The following is a 20,616-nucleotide window of genomic DNA, read 5'->3' as shown; positions in this document are numbered from 1 at the left end:
CAAAGCAAAATTCTTACACTACATTTTCATATCTGTGTAAAAGAATCTCTTTATTGACATCAATTCTTCAATTCTCAATTTTTATTTCGTAAACACCGACCCCTTATAGCCTTCTTAATCGCCTTTAAAAGTACCCTCCACGAAACAGAATCAAGCTTTTGGTTTTTCAACCATCAAACAATTATTCTGTCAGGCACATTTTTAATAATTTATTCCGACTCTGTTACTCGTTATTTTTCTGAAATTCCAGTTGTAAACCCTTCCTTTGCACACTGACTTTAAATACTAGGCTTCGTTTCGCTATAATCCGACATCTACAGCTCCCGAAATTGAGCCCGAAAGTCCCATGGAATCACTGTTTTTGTTCCACAAAGTGCTGATGATTTATTAGTTTGGTGGTAAATTGCTGCTCAAGTCCTCCGAACTGCTCCAAATTCACCCAAAATTACCCGGACAAGGCAACAACCCCCGAGCCGATTTTCCGGAGTTCCAGTCCTCAATTTCACGCATCCCAACGACATCAAAGAGATCGGTTAATTTTATTTCATCCCGTACATATTTGTTTTTGTGACTTATTTACATTTCTAGCTTTAAAGTTATTATTTCTTTTTAAGTTGTAATTTTCATGCTTTATTATTATTTGTAATACAAAAAATATTGAAAAATATTTACAAAATCAATAAAAATATAAAAGAAAATTAAGAAATTTATATCTTTGTGTTGTTTTATTGCCTTTATTTTTAGTACTTATCTTAAAAATTGTTTTTCCGACCGACCTGTCAAGTAACGTCGGGGCCCAAGACCGTTGTTTTTATTTTCAGTCCTTGTAACGGTAGTCAATCGCTTTTCGTTTAGAATTCAAGAAATTTGGGCGCATTTTATTTATTTACTTCATTCAATTACCATTTTAGCACGCCCGCATTATTTTTACCATTTTTAATCCCCGCAAATGCGTATCAAGGTTGAAAATTGTGATATTTCGAAAATATCGTCAACACATACTTTTGTAAAAAGCTACTTTTTAGTTATAAAATACAAACAGTAGATATCTAATCAAACACATAAAACTCTGTCTTTTAAAGTGAAAAGACAAACAAGAGGTGAAAAGTACGTAACCAAACACCTTTTAATGTTATTTATGATAAAGTATGTGGAGAAATTTTTATAGTATTCTTGTAACATATACTTCTTTAGTGACAAACTTTTTTTTTTAGAATGCTAAAATTTTATTAGATAACAAGAAGAGTACAATAATAGTATAAAAACGGTAAGGAATAAAACTTTACATAAGTATAAGTTATGTCTGATACATGATCCACGAGAGCAAGAAATAAACTACAAAGAGTAAAAAAAAAGTCAGTAAAGGTACTACTAACACAAACAACAAATTGAACATATATTGTCTGTCATTCCAAATTGGTAGAGAAGCAATTGTAGTTCTGACTTCTTCATTTAACCCATTCATAATTTTCAGATCTGAATCATTTTTTTGCAATCTCGTAGACCTAGTGTTCTACGAAAATGATCTATCATTTCTGCTTTTGTTAAACCAGAAAAGATTACAAATGAAATGATAATGAACAACAGTTACAGATCAAACAAATTAAGAAATTCGATAAAATATATGAAATCCAACGAAAAAAATTTGTCAAACAAAGAAATACGACAATCTAGTACATAAGTTTTTAAAAATTAAAATTCTCTTAATTAAAATGGTAATATAATTTTAACATGTTGAATTTGAATTATTTTATTTTATTATTAGAAATCATTTAGTTGTAAACTCTAATTTAGAAAAAAGAAATTTTTTTCATCACAGCTCCTTCTCACCAATTAAAAAACAAGCCCCGCTTTACCATTAATTCAAACAATAAAACCGTTTGATTAAATATATAAATCTACAAGATGCTCCAAAATTGAATTCCTCTCATCTCTATTTTCTCTCCACCAAACCCTCTCTTTCATCTTCCTCCCAAATCCAAAAATGCGTGAAATCCTTCATATTCAAGGAGGCCAATGCGGGAACCAGATCGGAGCCAAATTCTGGGAAGTAGTCTGTGCCGAACACGGTATAGATGAGACCGGCAACTACTACGGCGATAGTGATCTTCAACTGGATAGGCTGAATGTGTATTATAATGAGGCGAGTGGCGGCAGGTATGTTCCGAGGGCTGTTTTAATGGATCTTGAGCCAGGTACCATGGATAGCATTCGCTCTGGGCCTTATGGTCAGATTTTTAGACCTGATAATTTCGTTTTCGGTCAATCTGGTGCTGGAAATAATTGGGCGAAAGGCCATTATACTGAGGGGGCTGAGTTGATTGATTCTGTCCTCGACGTTGTTCGCAAAGAAGTTGAGAATTGTGATTGCTTGCAGGGTATGGTTTTTGGATGATTTTGTGATTCAATCGTTGTTTGCCTTTTTTCTTTTTTTATATAAATGATCAATAAATTTAGGTTAGGATCTGGTTAAAAATGCTTTAGGTATTAATTTAATTTAATTCTTCACTAATCAATCCAATATGATAGTGTTAAAAAAACAAAGGCATATCAATTATCATATGATCGTATTGAGATATGTTATTTTTAAACTAATTTGAAAAAGAAAAATCAAGTAGTAAACTCAATTTGTTAGATATCCAATATTGCTTAATTAGGCAATTCGCATTTTGAAATATTTTTTTGGATGAGTTAGGTATTTGTTTAGGTTGAGGTAGACGTTTGTTTATATTATAATATAACCTTGTATTCAATATTAGGTCACCTATGATATTCTTCATACACTAGATAGTTGTTCTAGATGTGAGGGTGTTTTGATAGTTCATATTTCTTAATTGGAAAGATATATGACTTTTTATATACTTTAGAAAATTATCCTTGTTTGAGATACTATTAGACCTTTGTTTATGAAGATTATCTTTGACAAACTGACATTTTTTACAATTCCAATTATTTGGCTATAGCCTATAGGAACAATACTCCTTATTTTCTAAGTCAATGGATGACTCGTTAAAAATGCAGTATAAAATGTGAAACATACCATTGCATATTTTACTAGTAGTTATGGATCAATGCGTATATTATAATTGATTGAAGCTTAACATGTCAAATTGAAACATTGGGGCTTAAGTCTTAAGAATCACAAGAGATCAATGGCTTGAAATGCTTATTATTTTGGATTTTTTTTTTCATTTGGATTGAATCGGGGATTGTTTGCATAATTGCAGGATTTCAGCTTTGCCATTCTTTAGGAGGAGGAACAGGGTCTGGTATGGGAACTCTTTTGATCTCTAAAATTAGAGAGGAATATCCTGATCGAATGATGCTAACTTTCTCTGTATTCCCGTCTCCTAAGGTCTCTGATACAGTAGTTGAGCCTTACAATGCCACTCTTTCTGTTCATCAGCTTGTTGAAAATGCTGATGAATGTATGGTTCTTGACAATGAAGCTCTTTATGATATCTGCTTCCGTACACTTAAACTTGCCACTCCAAGCTGTAAGAAACATTTCCCGTTTTCCTTTCTTCTCCTGCTCTCAATCATCAAAACTTTGATGCTAACATTTCTGTTTTTGTTGCTGCAGTTGGTGACTTGAACCATTTGATTTCAGCTACAATGTCTGGAGTCACATGCTGCTTGAGATTTCCAGGCCAGCTTAATTCTGACCTAAGAAAGCTTGCTGTGAATCTTATCCCCTTTCCGCGTCTCCATTTCTTCATGGTCGGTTTTGCTCCTCTTACCTCTCGTGGATCCCAGCAATACAGCTCTCTCACTGTCCCAGAACTCACCCAACAAATGTGGGAAGCAAAGAACATGATGTGTGCTGCAGATCCGCGCCATGGCCGGTATTTAACAGCCTCAGCTATGTTTCGAGGGAAAATGAGCACCAAGGAAGTGGATGAACAGATGATGAATGTTCAGAACAAGAATTCATCCCATTTTGTTGAATGGATTCCAAACAATGTGAAATCAACTGTCTGTGATATCCCACCAACAGGGCTGAAAATGGCATCCACGTTCCTCGGAAACTCGACTTCAATTCAAGAAATGTTTCGCCGCGTGAGCGAGCAGTTCACTGCCATGTTCAGGAGGAAGGCCTTCTTGCACTGGTACACCGGAGAAGGTATGGATGAGATGGAGTTCACAGAGGCAGAGAGCAACATGAATGATTTGGTTTCCGAATATCAGCAGTACCAAGATGCAACGGTTGATGAGGACTATGAGGAGGAAGAAGACGGAGCCAATGACATGTAATGTTGGCCTATTGTGTTAGGTTGAAGTTGGGCTGTGGATGCAAAAGTTTGCTACTTCATCTGCAAATCTTTTGGCAACAACGGAATAGGATTACTCTGGCTTCTGCGAAAAGAATGGGATCATTATCATTCTGAGTAGTTGCAAGCATTGCGGTTAAATGGGCCACTGATTTTTTTTTACTCACTTCTTGTGACTTTTGGAAGTGATTTTATCTTGTCTGGATACAAATGAGCATTTGTACAAATGGCTCCTAAATCAACTGTTGCATTCACTAAATTTTGACTCCTTAATTGCTATATAAGGAGCAAATGTAAATGGCTAGTATGAATGTGCAATACATATGTTTACTAATACAATATGCATTTTAGATCCTTCTGTTTCCGATGCTGTAATAATCCTGTCAATCGTGATACAGTAGAACCTCTATATAGGAATACTCTATATTAGAATAACCTCCCAATTGTTATACAAAAGTTTGGTCCCAAGTGCTGAGAGTCTTTGTTATACCAACCTCTATATAGGAATAACCTCCCAATTGTTATACAAATAGTCCGGTCCCAAGTGTATTCCTATATAGAGGTTTTACTGTATATCAGATGAGTTGTCTCTTAGTTCACAAGCTGATATAAACTATAGCTATTAACAATGGAAAGTAGCATTCAAAATCTAATAGAAGAATGTAGGAGTAATATTTGTCTGCATCGATATAAATGCAGAAGAAAACCTAAGATTATGAGATATTGAATGCCAAATAATCTGAATTGAGTAGGGTGAGAATCGGAAAAGAAAGCAGTTGATCCGTAGGCTAACTGGCCCAAACAAACATAGACACAACTTCAAGGAAGATTTCAACACGAAATGATGAATAAAACATATCAATAGGTGTTCGTTGCAGACCCCAAGTTGGGCATCCGGCTTTGGGAAAGAGAAGATAAGATGTCTCCTATAGGGAAGGAGCCCTATGGACACTATGAACCATCGCGGACTATGGTGTGTGCTCCTCAAGGGTCGAGGTTTGATACACGGGAATCTAGTGTAATGGTATTCAGAAGTGGTTTGCGAGTAGTAGGAATTGACAGAATGCTTACAAGGGAGAAAAGCTCTTGATATCAGCAGGTTGACTTGCCCGAGGCTAAGGAGAGTCTCGGCGCCACACAGGGACTTTAGCATAACCAAGTCTAACCCCGTGACAAATAGCTGATTAGAGTCTAATGATAAAGAAGAAAACAAAAGGAGTAAAATGGAATACTTAAATCACTAGATAATATGTAACAAAACCTACATTTTGAACAATTGATCATCAGTTACAACACATCAAAACTGCAAAATAAAACTACAGAAAAGAACATGAATTTACAACACAGCAAAACATTCAAAACAAACCCATTTCAAAACCAATCTACTGCTTGCCATCTTCGACGGCTTTCTCTACAACTACCTTAACTTTCTTGTATTCAAAATCCACAGGGTGCACAGAAGAACAAACCTCCGGCACCACTGGCCGCCGATCACCGAAGATAGTCCACAGATACAATACCATAAATGCCCCCAATGCTCCACAAGCAGTACCAAAGATCATAGCAGCAAGCACTCTCAAAACACAAGTACTTCTCTTGTGAATAACAACAACAGGTTTTGCATTCTTACCAAAAGTTTCTGGATCCAACGGTTCAGAATGCATCCAATGAGGAAATCCCCTAAGTAGAAAGCTCCAAGAATATATTAGACATGTTTGAGAGGAATGAGAGGAATTAGAGGAGTTCCCATTTGATGAACTCAAGCCAAGATAAACATTTTCATCCTTCCAAAGTTTTGATAGGTCAATTTGGTAAGATAACAATGGATCCATTGGTTTTAAATCCCCAAATTGACTCAATCTCACCTCTAATCTCATTGAACTTGCTTCATAATCAATCCAAGCATTTAATCTACTCCCATTATTCAATATCACATTAGCAGATGAAGCATTAACTGATTCAAAACCTCCCACATTAATCCCCACATGATTTCCATCCAAATCATCATACTTAAAATCCCTCTTTGTATCAAATTCAACAGCAACAATCTCAGAACCACTCTTCTCTGATCTTAAAGAAAGCCCAAATGGGTTATTAGTATCAAAAGCACTAACATTAAAACCACCAGAAACCATAACAAAAGCCAACCCATCTCCATTTTCCGGCGTCATCGAAAACGACAAGTAAGTTGAAAAAGAAGCCAATTTGACAGGGTTCTCATTATTACCTCGAGCGAGTTTGATTGGGTTCTTGTACATGACTCGCCCAGAACTAGAATTCACCGAGTTAGTGAGTTGAAGCGCAGACCCATTAGAAACCGCACTGGCATCACCGTAGAGAGCAAAGTTGGAAACTTTATCAAACCTTTGGAAAGAAAAAGAGGAAATTGGGTCTGAAAGCAGCAATTGGGGGTAAAAAAGGATGAAACAGAGAGCAAAAAGTGAAGTGGAAATGAAGAACGCGGCCATGGGCAAAATGGGTTAGAAGAGAAACTGGATTTAGAGGGTGTTGGAAGTGGGATTCTAGGGTTTGGGAGATGAACCCATTTACATATTGGGGATTTTTAATTTTAATTTTAATATGAAGAAAGCAATGGAAGAAAGTAAAGAATAAGAGGGGGATGGTTGAGTTGGAGGTTCTGAAAATTAAATACGTTTACTCGTTTCTGCAATTCTGACTCACTTTCGTTGAGTGGCTGCTGACTGAGGGAATATTATGTTTCTAATATTGCAATTATGCCCTTCTATTTCTTCAACTTTAAAAATTATTAAAGTAAGGGGCCTTGGGTGTAATTTATCCTTTAATAACGTTTGAAAATATCCCATCTTTATTAAATGTAATATTTATAAAGTTTAGGGTATTTCTATATTTTATCCCCAAAAAAGTTTTTTAAAGAAAACCCCAAATTTGGTGTGACTCAGAAATTAAATCCATTTTTGAAAAGAATAGGTTATTTAGGTGAAAAGTAGAATAGTGGGAGCAAGAAAGCAAAAGGATTATGGAAAGTGGGAGGACCACAATCCAAATTGCGCAGTGAGTAGTGCTGTAAAAGTTAAAAGTTAAAACATAAAATAAGGAAAATGAAAAAGACGGAGATGGGGTGTGCACACAATACAATGCCTGTCTACTATAGCAATATAGTCTCAGACAAACTAATATGCGCGTGCTTTTGGGTTATTTGAGTATAATTAATAAATAATAAGGAAGATAGGGTGAGTCAGACTTTTGGGTAAAACAAACAGTCGGTTTAACGAACCTTCTTAAACACAACACAATGGCTTTGTCTTGTAATTATTTCCCTTTTCATACACAAAGTAGTGTATTTTATTTAGTGTAATCCTCGGTTATATGGTGCGGTGAGTATGGAATGAACATCAGCACCATGATCCAGCTGAATAGCTTCATAATCACATCGATCTCTGACATTCCCTCTACATTAGCTCCGCCAAACACAAACTGGTTTCTAGTGGTTACAAGTAATAGCATCATAGAGCTCATCGTGATCACGTCCATGCTAGATCAGCAAATAGAAGCATGTTTGAGCTCTTTAAATTTTGAACAACGAAGGTTTATAAATGATATCGGGGTTAAAGACATGTTTGTGATAGTGAAAAAATCTAATTATATGTTTAAGGGGTTATGGAAACATTTGATGATTTTAGGGTAGTAAAAGTATTGTCTGGTACTTAAAGTCTAAGACGCTTTATTTAAAGCGTATATAAGTCCCAAATAGTACTTTACTATGCAGAAAAGTACTGCATAGACTTATAGTGTCGGACGTTTTACATTAATTTAAAGCGTCGGGGACTTTTAACTCCTAGACAGTAATTTTACTACCCTAAAAGCATCAAATGTTTTCACAACCCCTTAAACATATAATTAGATTTTTTTTTAATTTCACAAACATATCTTAAACTCGATGGCATCACAAATAAGCTCATCTACAATATAGGCTTGGTATAAGAGTCAATGAACATCCTTAAGGTAGAGCATGCATCATAAATGGAGATTGTTAAGGTAGAGTTACAAAAGGAAAAAAAATCCAACAAACATGCAAATAAACATGATTGCATCGCCTATTCTATCGGACATAGGGGTGGCAATGAGGAAGGGATTATCTGAAAACCACCGGTATCCGAACCGAGAGGGATGGGAAAAACCGTAAAAATTGGGGATGGGCATGGGGACGGGGAAATTTTATCCCCCGAAACCTAACGGAGATGGGGATTGCTATATCCATCCCGTGGGGATCACCGTCCCGTTACCGTATAAATTCCTGTGGGGATCCCCGAATGAAATTATTAATTTTAACTTCTAACCATTATTTTTATATCAATGTATCATCTAAATTAGTAACAGGATGACAACATATGTACAAGAGCTTTTATAAATATATATATAGGGGAAATATTGAAAATTACTTGATCATACATTGGATTCTTCTAACTCATATCAGATTTTATGTTTATAATTTGTGATTGTTTAGATTCTTCTAACTTAAATTTGTCATTTAAATTCTTCTAACTCATATTAGACTTTACACGGAGTATTATTAGGTTTACCATTTTGTATTTTAAATTCTTCTAACTCAATTTAAATTCTAATTTCAACGGAATATAACTAGTTTATTTAAATTGGGTTTATTTTAATTATCGATTACAAAGAGTATTCTTAATTTATTAAGCATGGGGATTCTCCGAAACCGTATGGGGATGAAAAAATCCCTGAATCACTTAATGGGGATTCCCCGAAACTGTCCCGTAAATATTTGGGGACGAAGTGGTAACTGCATAATCGTCCCCGTTCCGCACCGTTGCCACCCCTAATCGGACATCACATCCCACCATGATGCAGACCGATGATGGACCATGGATCAGGAGTCTAGTCCAAACCACTGAAGGAACCATCACTCATGAACCCCACCCAAACATCCCAATCATTCGGACGAGTCTCGATATCCCAAACAGAAGAAGATCATCCGCCAAACATCATCTTCAAAACTACGAGGAGAATCTAATCAAGGCTTCAGGGCAAAGATCTAATGATCGACGACATCGCAAATCAAACCATTGAGCTAAAAAGGGAGAAGCCATTCTCCTTAAAAAATGAAATGTACAATCTCATTCAGAATGAGCTTTAGAATGCCATGATAGACGTAGAGATTGATTATAGGATACACGAGATAACAAATGTCAACACACCATGATGAGGATTCAAATATCCAAAGTTAAAGGAGTATAATGGGATGACAGATCCAGCCACGCATGTCGAAAACTTCCACAAAGCTCTAGAAACTACCACCACAACATATGCGCTTATGTGCAGACTCATTCACAATAACACTTAAGGAGTCTTCATCATATGAGTACGATCAACTCCTCTCTAGATTTATAGGTATGTTTAATCAAATGGAAAATGAGTTATCCGAACATTTCATCACCTCCATCCCGGAGAGAAAGACCATGTAGGACTTGAACTACTTGGTGTAGGAGCTTTGTGAAACACTTTGAGAGTGGGCAAACCAAAGAATGGAGAGAATGGAAAATGGTAGAAAGGTTTCTAAAAATTGTAATTCAGATCCGTCAACTAAACATATAGATGGGGTTGTGGAAGTTATGGCTTCCAATTATAGGCGCAGAGACCTTTTCAAAGAGCTTACAACCAGGCGGCCTAGGGCATTTCCCGATGTAATGCAACGAGCCAGGGATTTTGTCAAATGGGATGGGCACCGCTTGAATCCCTTGCTCACTATGCCATTTTCCCTTTCACATGACACAAGATACATGACAGACATTTGTTTTCGTGTCGTCTGAATATTTTTCGTGACAGTATTTTAACTGTATGTCATCTTAAGGCAAAATAAAAAATGCGCTCGATTCTCAGATGACATTACGATTACAGAATCCTGTCATCCAAAGAAAACCCGTGTTTTCGTTAAATTTGATGTGCTCAAAAGATGACACTTCTAATAAATGAATGTCATTGTATGCCAAAAACAAAAAAGCGGCAAATGAAATTTCACTTACGTGGCCATACCAAATTTTAGGTGCTCTATATCATTTGACTGAAATTTCAGCTGATATATAAACCCTCTCTCAATCCCAAACCCCAGTTTAGGTTACACAAGCTTCATCCCTCTCATCCCTTTCATCCCTCTCTATCTTCATGGTTGATTTGAACATGCAATCACTGGGTGAGCTGGAAACACGGTACTGGTAAGCCATATCTTCGTTCCTAGATGTATCATTGTTCCTTACTCTTATCTTTTCCTCATCTGATTTACTGTTGTGTATGTCGATTTCAGCAGCTGGTATAAGGATCTTGTGATTTTCAGACCTATCATTGAAAGGTTTAGATCTCTCGCTTAGCTACACTGATTTTATTGTATTTAGATTCACTGCTGTAAAGCTTGGGTCTTTATCTTTTTTAATCTAGGGCAAGACAGTGCCTGATACAGTAGATGGTATGAACTCATCTGATTCCTTTTTATTTGAACATTATTTGCAGGGATAGTAAGAATGCTTCAGTACATGGGAAGGCTGACTGAAGAGATTGTCAATTGGTTCATGCCTTTAGCATATGGGAAGATTTCTTTAACTTACTGAATATATATTAATGTTATGTTGGTTTGAACTGGTTGGTCATGCCTTTAGAAGTGATTGTGTATGTTTGATGTACTGTTTTGGAACCTAGAACTCATTGATTTAGGAAACTAGCCTGATTTAGTATATATATTGTTATATGGGTTTGAACTGAACGGTTACATATATGTATGATGTTTTGGGTGATGATGAAATGATTGGTATGAACTGATTGGTTAGATATAACTGTTTAGGAAGCTAAGACTCATAGAGTTTATGTATGAATGATCATTAAGCATGTGGATGATTAGGCATACTCTAAAGCTTTGAATGTTCATTGAGATTGGCACTACTCTTACACCTATGAGTTATACTGCTAGAAGTGATTGAGTATGTGTATGTGTATGAAACATGTTTATGTATAATGTTCTATTGATGCTTATGTTTGAGGTTCTATATGAGTATGTGTACGATTGTTCATTTGGGCATGTAGCTTATTAATCATGCATCAAGTATTAGAGGAACATTGTAAAAGGGTCATTAAGCATGTGGCTGATTAGGCATACTCTAAAGCTTTGAATGTTCATTGAGATTGTCACTACTCTTACACCTATGAGTTATACTGCTAGAAGTGATTGAGTATGTGTATGTGTATGAAACATGTTTATGTATGATGTTCTGTTGATGCTTATGTTTGAGGTTCTGTATGAGTATGTGTACGAGGAACATTGTAAAAGGGTCATTGAGCATGTATGAAGCATGTATTAAAAGGTAAATTTAGGCTAATTGCAAGTACTGATATGGCTTGCAAATGATAAGATATATCCATACTCTTTTTGAAATTGAACATGACCTATGATGATAAGTAAGGAATAAGTTGTCTTGAATAAGTAAGGAATAGACATGCATGAATAAGTTGTCTACTTGTTATAGTATGTTCACTTGAATATACATGTCTACTTGAATAAGTTGTCTACTTGTTATAGCATGTTAGGCATACTCTTAAAGCTGCAAATGTTATGAACTCAACTGGCTAATTTTTTATTTGAAATGATAAGTAAGGATTTTGAATGCAATTCGTTTATGAAGCATGTATTAAAGGGTAAATTTAGGCTAATTGCATGTACTTATATGGCTTGCAAATGATAAGATATATTTTGATTAGATAGCATATACATATACATACGAACTGAATAACAAGCTCTACATAAAGGGTTATGTATGTGCATTGGACATACTCTTACTATGTTCCTTTCCACTCGGTTTGATGTCATAACAACAACATTAAACATGGTGATAGGTTTATGATGCATTCAGCACAAACAGAGTCCCTTGTTTTGACATCATCATAAACCTCATTACCAAGTTTAGAGTACCACGAGTACAACCCAAGTGGAAGGAGCATTGTAAAAGGGTCAGTTTAGTCTACTTGCACATATATACAAACTGAATAGCAAAGCTCTACGTTATATTACAAAAGGGGGGATGAGTGTTGCCTTTCGGTTGTAATTGACAGTTTAAAGTTCCTTAGCTGTTTTGAGTAGTGAAAGGAAATTTGGAATTGGAATGAGAACCACATTTGTATATCACATTGCCTTTCAATTCTCCTTTCAATTAGCCAAGACAGCTTAGGAGATTTGAACACCCTTCATATTTAGCACAAACAGAGTCCCTTGTGGTGACAGCATCATAACCCTCATTACCAAGTGGAAGGAGCATTATAAAAGGGTTAGTTTAGGAGCACAAAGCTCTACATTATATATTACAAAAGGGGGGGAATTAAAGGTCCAAAGCTCCTTAACTATTTTGACTAAAGAAAGGAAATTTGGAATTGGAATGAGAACCACATTTGGAGCTCACATTGCCTTCTGATTCTCCTTTCTCTTAGCCAAGATAGTTTAGGAGATTTGGACACCCTCATATACACTTTGCATACTCCTCAGTCCATATCCAGGCGACCCCCTCATACTCTTCCCTGTTGTTGCGGTATTGCTCAGCAACTACTTCTTGCCCAGGAAATGGCTCCTCACTGTGGGGCTGTAGAAGTAGATCATATATGTGCCACAGACACTACAAAATGCATAGAATAATTAGAACAAAAATATGATGTTGTATGTTTATCAAATGAAATAGATAAATGGTTGCATTATACCGTGGCAGTGGAAAAGCGATGGTTATTAAGGATACGGGGAAGATGAATCGACCCCTAAGGAGCCACGTTAGGATGATATATCCTATTCCGGAACCAAAACTGAGAATAAGAGGAGAGATCTATTAGTGTATGTTTCATATAGGTGATTATATCTTACTGATCTGAGTTAATATTACTCTTGCAGGTCTGTTTGGGAAATCCGGATGGTAGCTGATTCTGATTTCAAATACACCCCTTTCATATGGGGTGTATTGGGGGCCTTTCATTCTGATCGACCATTTGAAGAAGTTACCATCGAGAGGACCTGAACGTTATCATCCAAGAAGAACCATTAGAAATACATAGAAGAAACCAGAAAGGGTTACAGAACAACTATGGATTGAGATACGTACCATTGATGGTCAGAAGCCACTCTGGGTTCTCCATGTACAACTTACCCCAGTCAGCAATTATTTCTCCTAGAGTTTCAACACGGGGATCCATTGTTGGTAAGTTTTCTGGCTGTTGAAGGTATGATTCTGAATTATGATGCATATATTTATAGTGATATGATTGTGGTAAGTGAAAGGTCGTGTTAAGGGAAGGGTCGCATAATTACTACTGAGTTTGGGGTTGTGTGTAATATTAATGACCTGCTTGGCTTTTGTAGATAGCAAGACCTTTGGGATTATAGGCCTAATTATTACTCCAAGATATGGATTGACTTATGGAAGATATTGGTTATTATTTTTGTGTTTTAATTCAGAAATGTATTGGTTATTCAAGATATGGATTGACGTTAAGCACAAATGTAAACATATTATGAGTATTGGTCTCCAATAAAATTGCAACCATTGATATACAGAATTTAATCTTCATATTTTAGAATGTTTCTGTATTCAGGTATAAAAACCAGAAATTCAAACGAAGAAGAAGGCATAAAGTGACATTTTAATTTTTAAAAATATCATCTAAACATCAATAAAAAGACATTAAAATTAATGTTTCTGTCACATGAAAAAAAATCCTTTGACATGATTGATTAAGGTGTGTGCCATCTAAACAGGCTATAACGGCAGAAATTATTATACGAACTGTCATCCCAAATTGAATATGCCAATTTCCCACACGCTAACCTAACGGTTTTAATTGTAAAAATGTCATTTGATGACATTAAAGGTGACGGCAGTAATAAATAAGCTGCATCGTAACAAGGGTAAAATGACAGTAAGAAAATAGGCTAATATCATGTGTGATGACGAAACATGACAGAACCTGACCGTCGTCTGAAGGTGCAATAGACGGCAGCGAGCCCCGTGACAGATTTATATCTCGCAAGACGACGGTTTTTAACCGTCGTCTGAAGAGGGTTTTGGCGTAGTGGCTAAAGGCAGACTGAAGTCATTGAATACTTTAAAAAAAATATAAACATGACAAAGGGTGAAATAGACAAAGATCATTAGAGCGAGTGGACTGAAGCTTTGCACCCTTTAACGCTCCTAAAAAATAAATCCTCTACTGGGTCGAGAAGAATAGGCAACACATCGCCTATCCACCAAAGTTGAAGTCCTCCAGACATTATCATAATGAACATATCAAATATATAATAATAAATAAGATAACTTATTAATTAAGGAATTAAATAAATCACATTATCTTTTTTTATTAAAGATTAAATCTTAGGAGTCCCTCTATTCAAAGGCGCTCCAAGGGCTCATCATCTCAGCAGTCTTACTGACAAATTTCTCTCTCAATTTAACAAGTGGAAAGGTAGCTCTCTCTCCTTTGCAGGACGTTTAACTCTAATTAAGTCTGCTATTACTAGTTCTCTGGTTCACTCATTCTTGATCTATAAGTGGCCAGTGGGATTGTTGAATAAGCTCAATAGAAGTGTTAGGAATTTCCTTTGGACGGGTTGTATTGATCAGATGAAGCTAATCACGGGTCCCTAGCAGACTTGTTGCAAAAGTTTGGAAGGTGGAGGTTTGGGCATTAAGGACTTTAGGATCTTTAACCAGGCTCTCTTGGATAAGATGTGTTGGTAATTGATTCAAGCCACCAGTCTTGTTATTTCTCTGATGAAGTCTAGATTTCTGGTTGTCTCTGGTTTGCCTAAATCTACCATTGCTCCTTCCTCGATTTGGTCTTCTTGTAAGTTTGTTTATTCATCCATTTGGAACCAGATCTTTTGGTGGATTGGCCAGTCTTCATCACTTAATTTCTGGACAGATAGGTGGATCGTACTATCGGTGGAGGATAGATTGGGTCTTGATCATCAGGATAAGCGTTCTCGCTATAATTATGTTAATGATTTTTTTGGTAAATTCGGAGTGGCTTGACTTAGGTACTCTACTTTCGGTTGTTCAAGACAGTATTCGATCTATTCACCGGGGTAGAGATGTTTTTTATTTCTGCACTTGGCAGCCCTCTATGAAGGGTATTTTCTCTGCCAAAGAGTACTATTCGGTTATCAGTCCTAGATCCTCCTTGGTGGACTGGTATAAATTTGTTTGGAATGCTCACACTCCCCCTTCTCGTTCCTTCACTTTCTGGAGAGTTTTGCATGGACGGGTTCCAACTCATGACCTTCTGCTGCGTCTAGGATTCTCCATTGCCTCTCATTGTGCTCTATGTGGCAGGGATGCTGAGTCCATTAACCACTTATTCATTAGCTGTTCTTTTGCAGATTCTCTTTGGAGGGCCCTTGAGATTCATTTTGACTGCTCTTTGCCTCGTCATTCCCAATTCATCCACTTTTTCAGCACTATTCGCAGCCTTCATTTTAGCTCACAGGTGTTGATGATCTAGTGTGTTGCCGCTGTCACTTGCATCTGGTTAATCTGGCATTGCAGGAATTAAGCAATCTTTAAGGAAGTTTCTCCTTCTATTCAGCACTCAAAGATCACCCTCTTTCGAATGATTCGAGAGTCCTTGGCCACCTCTAAAGGTTTTTGCTCTTCTCGGAGAGATGCTGCTATCTTATCCCGCCTTCTAGCTTCTCCTAGGCCGCCTCCTTCTCCCAACATTATTCTGGTCCATTGGCTTAAACCTCCTCCGGGTTGGATTAAAGTCAATGTGGATGGCTCTGCTTTTGGCACTCCTGGCGAGGCAGGAGCATGAGGCATTTTTCGCAACTATCGAGGCTTTTCCAAAGGTTGTTTTGCTTTTTCTACCCCTCCTTCTTTTGCTTATATGGCTGAATTGAGAGCCGTTATTTTCGCAATTGAACTTACTTGGGAGAAAAATTGGCATCAGCTTTGGGTTGAGTCGGACTCAATGTATGTAGCTAATCTACTTAAACACCGCTCCATGGATGTTCCTTGGAGTATTCGACAAGAGTGGTTGCATTGTCTCAGCATTTGCTCTAGAATGAACATTATCTTTTTTCACATCTTTAGGGAAGGAAATAGAGTTGTTGATGCATTGGCAAAGTTTGGAGTCTCTTTCTCCGTGATCAATTGGTGGCCTTCAACTCCTGTTTTTTGTCACGGGTTTATCAATGATGACATTTGTAGTATTTCACAATTGCGTTTTTCTTGACTTTTCCTATCTTTTCTCCTCCCCCCCTTCTTTTGTTTGTTCTCCTTCCTCTTCTCTTATTCAAACACTCACTTTTTTCTTTTATTTATATATTACGGGTTTGTCAGTTCTTGGGCCATGGGTTCTTATCCCGTCCAAGTTCTGTCTCGTCCCAATTTCTATAAAAAAAAGGGCATAATATTAATTTAGATAATTGTAATTATCTAGATAATTCATTAATCTAAATTAACATACACATTAAAATCAAATAACCTTAAAATTTTAGCCCATTTATAATGTTCCATTTGGAACCAATTTTCAAATTACCATTTTTTCCTTCGCTCTTAATTCTTTATGTGTGATCCATCAGATTCTTACTATAGCTAGTTCTATATGTTTATTGCAATTCAAATGAATTGGATAGTAAATTAACTTTTTAATTTTTATCTATAATTTGTATCAAAATAATACAATCAAATGTATAATAGGGTGAGTGCACCAACTTAAGAAAGAAGTGTCTCACCCCCCTATAGCCATAAGAAGTCAAGTTGATTTTTGACATTTATCTTCAGTGTATAGTTGCAGTATAATGCAATCATTCATCAGTTATATCCAAATGAATCGTGACTATAAAAAAGTCAAGTCACATATATAGAGACGTTTGTGTACTTGTACAAGTCAAATTGCTTAAACTAGATAGATTACGCTAAATCACTATTTCAACCTTTAACATATCACCTTGCAAGGATTTAGAACAATTCTCCCATAAGTGGCATGAGATATATCTCTCATCTACCGAGAGTGATGAATGTTCAATATATCATTCAATTACCATGCAATTACTTCATGTGACACTTAATCACTACCCGAGGCACACCTTAAGTAATTGGATTGTGCTTGATAACAGTGTTAAAGCATCACACTCCATAATCCAGAATTACCATGATGATTATTTAAGTTTGATGATTTATGCATACTATCACCAATGATAAAAAAAACTAGTTGACATTAAAAAGATACATACAGCCGGTATCTCATGTTGGATCGTCAGTGTATAAGAACTCTTTCATATACATCCATGCAACTGTCTAGATATCCATATATCTATAGCTAGTGAGCTCAACTACCTATTCAAGAATAGGAAACATTTTACATGCAAGTCTCAACAACATTATGTCAACCCTTTAACATAATGCTCAACTTTGGTATTTTAAATTTATGATCAGTTAGTTTTAGTCATAAATTTAGTCTCGCTTAATCTTGTATGAACACTTTATGTTTTGAATATAAACTAAGGATTTCTTTTATCCTATTAAGTTACATGATAAAAGATTAATTGCCTTTTAATAATAAATCGTAATTACATACATATACATCATAAATCAAATAATATCAAATGAACATTTCATTAATCATAAAGGTATCATAAAATGATTGTCTTTAAGACATAACACTAACAAGGTCCTCCCACATTACATACTGGTGGAGCACTAGTTCAGGTTAGCAAGTGCTATAAGGGTAGAATTCTTATTCTTTCTCTTAGGATCAATAACATTTTATTGAACCGTGCATGTACTTTTTTTAATCATCGGGTGTTCGTGTCTCATTAATAACAATTCCATATTTTGATCTCAACTATTTTTCATTCATTTGTTTGATTAACTTGATCATGCTTTCTTGCCACTTAGCTTAGTTGTATTTAAATCACGTTATGTTTATCCAAGTTCATATTAGCTTAGCTTACTGAATCCAAAACTTCCAGAAATCGTAGAATTGACAATCCTCCAATTACTTATAGGTCCTTAGTTTCTGAGCTGAGGTTCGACTGTTCCATAGTAGGGAAAAAAAGGCTGATTAACACCAGAAGGGGGTTAATAGGATTGAACTAAGATAAATCTAAATGCTTTCATAAAATTAGATTAAGGCTTTAAACGCTTTAATTGAATCAATCTTAATACACTCAAACTCATTCGTGCTAGTTGGATAGACATGTTAAATATATATCTCATTGAGATATGTGTATGAGTAGGATTAATTTAGAAACTATCTTCACTTTATTTACTGTTTAAACATTAAGTAAAGCCTAGTAAAACAATACTTGCTCAAACATAACTCATATGGATTTGATAACAAGATCTTAACCAGAATTTATTGTACGACGGGATACATTTATCCTTAATCGTGTGGGAATCTTTTAAGTGTGAGCTTGGGAAACTGCTTATCACTTATCTTTGGGACAAGCTTTGTTCAAGTTGGTGAAGACTACACACACTCGATAATACCCGCTGGGTTTCTTCACCAAGACTATATTAGCCAACCATTTCAGATAAAACACCTCGAGGATCAAGGTGACCTTTAACAGTTGATCTATTTCTTTATTGTTTGCCTTCTGTCTACCCGACACCCGATTCCTTTTCTTTTAGAGGATATGTTGGGATTTAGGAGTGACATTGACTTTATAAGTGATCATGGAAGGATCTATCCCCTCCATATCACCCAACTTCCATGAGAATATATCATGTTTCCTCTTTAGGATCTCCATAATCTCTCACTTCACATCTTCCTTTATTTTGTGGCGATTCAGAATCTTTTCCTATAATGAAGGTTTCAATTTCTCTTCTAGGCTCAATATTGTGAGGCTCGTCTTCTTCTATGATCACATAATATTCTAGTGAGAGAATGAGCAAAGCTTCTAAAAGTCTCTAAGGAGTGATTATATATATCACCAGCCCATCTTCTATCGGGATATGCATGTTTTTCTCTCCGATCGATATGAGAGACTTAGTTTTGGATAGGAAAGGTCTTCCCATAATGATGTTATAAGCAAAGTTTTCCTATGCGATAAAAAAAACTCACAATACACCTTCCATTGACAGTGTTAATCTCCAAACACATGGTTTAATACCATACATCCACTAACTGTGATGTTGTGCTGGCTTAATCCCACCATCAGTACTTGCATTGGTATGATCTTGATAAGAACTATTCGCAACTATCATACCACCTCTCTTGTGATGAGATTGATAGAGCTACCAATATCTATCAACACCCTCTTCACGGTGTACCCCTCTATATACGCCGTGATGGCTAAATCATAGCAAGAGAACTAAGACATATCCCAACATGAAGGGGGACAATATGTGGATCAATGTAATTTGAAGCGATTTATTTACCCTTTTAGAGCTTTATTTTCTTAACCTAGGGGTTGATCTCAGTTCTTGCTCATGACGAGCAGACTTACTCTTACATTTCTTTATGCCTTAGGTGTGATAGGGGGGTTTGTTCTTTTATCCTCAAAGAAGTCTTGTTCATTTCAAAGAGAGATCTGTAGAACTCGCATAGAGAAGTTCTCAAGTCCATGCTCACTACACCAATGATAACAAAGTGTAAAATCTCACTAACATGTGGATCTAGGTAGTAGTGGAATAGGATCCGAAAGTCGTTATTGAGGACAATGTTTGAGGATTATATATGTTAAGGGTGTCCTACAAAACAAGAGAAAGACTTAGTCGGATCCCTGGTGAGGGATACTCTGATGCGCAAGTCAGTTCTGGTCTAAAGCGAGTAAATAGAAAACTTGGATAGAGAAGCTTTAAAGAATGTAACGTATCTTTTGTGAAGAGAGTTAGACCCCACTAGTTTAAATAGGATTAAACTGACTTTGTATTTAATTAGGAAAATGAATTGAGAATGTCGGCTTTCTTTATCAATATGGTGTTTTCTGAGCGTCCAAAGATTCCTATTTAGAGAAGAATTGCTTAAACAAACCTTACGGGGGGAACAACTTCTTGAAGCCATTTTCGGACATCCGGCTGGTATAAGGAGAGGATCTAAACCTGCTTAAGAGCAAACTAAATATTTTCTTATGTTATTAAAAGATAAATTACACACATGACCCATAAACTTAGGTCTTACTTTTCTTATGGTCCCTTACTTTCAAAACCTTATATAAAAATCTCTCAACTTTATCATTTACTAACATAGAAATCTGTTAACATCTATTATAGAGTTAGTGTATATAATATTTTATGCAACTTTAATTCTTAAATTTTTTAAATTTTAAAATCTTCTACGTTAAAGAAAAAAAACAATTCTTAGAATTTTTTTCAAAAAT

General features: G+C 36.0%; 2 protein-coding genes across 2 annotated transcripts; one reads left to right on the top strand and one right to left on the bottom strand.

Annotated features, from left to right (window-relative positions):
* Positions 1-1,844: 1,844 nt before the first annotated feature.
* Positions 1,845-4,633, top strand: LOC136205109 (tubulin beta chain-like). The gene is made up of 3 exons (XM_065995592.1): positions 1,845-2,378; positions 3,228-3,497; positions 3,584-4,633. Exons 1-3 carry the CDS (start codon positions 1,985-1,987, stop codon positions 4,252-4,254), a joined length of 1,335 nt encoding a protein of 444 aa, XP_065851664.1. The 5' UTR covers positions 1,845-1,984; the 3' UTR covers positions 4,255-4,633.
* An 856-nt stretch (positions 4,634-5,489) lies between these two features.
* On the bottom strand, positions 5,490-6,954 carry LOC136205110 (L-type lectin-domain containing receptor kinase S.4-like). The gene has a single exon (XM_065995593.1). It carries the CDS (start codon positions 6,737-6,739, stop codon positions 5,654-5,656), a length of 1,086 nt encoding a protein of 361 aa, XP_065851665.1. The 5' UTR covers positions 6,740-6,954; the 3' UTR covers positions 5,490-5,653.
* Positions 6,955-20,616: the final 13,662 nt, after the last annotated feature.

The sequence above is a fragment of the Euphorbia lathyris genome, chromosome 9 (assembly GCF_963576675.1).
Source record: "Euphorbia lathyris chromosome 9, ddEupLath1.1, whole genome shotgun sequence".
In the NCBI taxonomy this organism is placed as follows: Eukaryota; Viridiplantae; Streptophyta; class Magnoliopsida; order Malpighiales; family Euphorbiaceae; genus Euphorbia; species Euphorbia lathyris.
Note: the sequence above shows the minus strand (reverse complement) of the source record. Positions and strands in the feature narration are given on the sequence as shown.

What these genes read in the sequence shown, in the direction of transcription:
- LOC136205109 (XM_065995592.1), top strand. Translation starts at nt 1,985, where the DNA reads ATGCGTGAAATCCTTCATATTCAAGGAGGCCAATGCGGGAACCAGATC. An exon ending in GAATTGTGATTGCTTGCAGG is followed by an intron (nt 2,379 to 3,227) that starts GTATGGTTTTTG and finishes GCATAATTGCAG; the next exon opens with GATTTCAGCTTTGCCATTCT. An exon ending in TAAACTTGCCACTCCAAGCT is followed by an intron (nt 3,498 to 3,583) that starts GTAAGAAACATT and finishes TTGTTGCTGCAG; the next exon opens with TTGGTGACTTGAACCATTTG.
- LOC136205110 (XM_065995593.1), bottom strand. Translation starts at nt 6,739, where the DNA reads ATGGCCGCGTTCTTCATTTCCACTTCACTTTTTGCTCTCTGTTTCATC.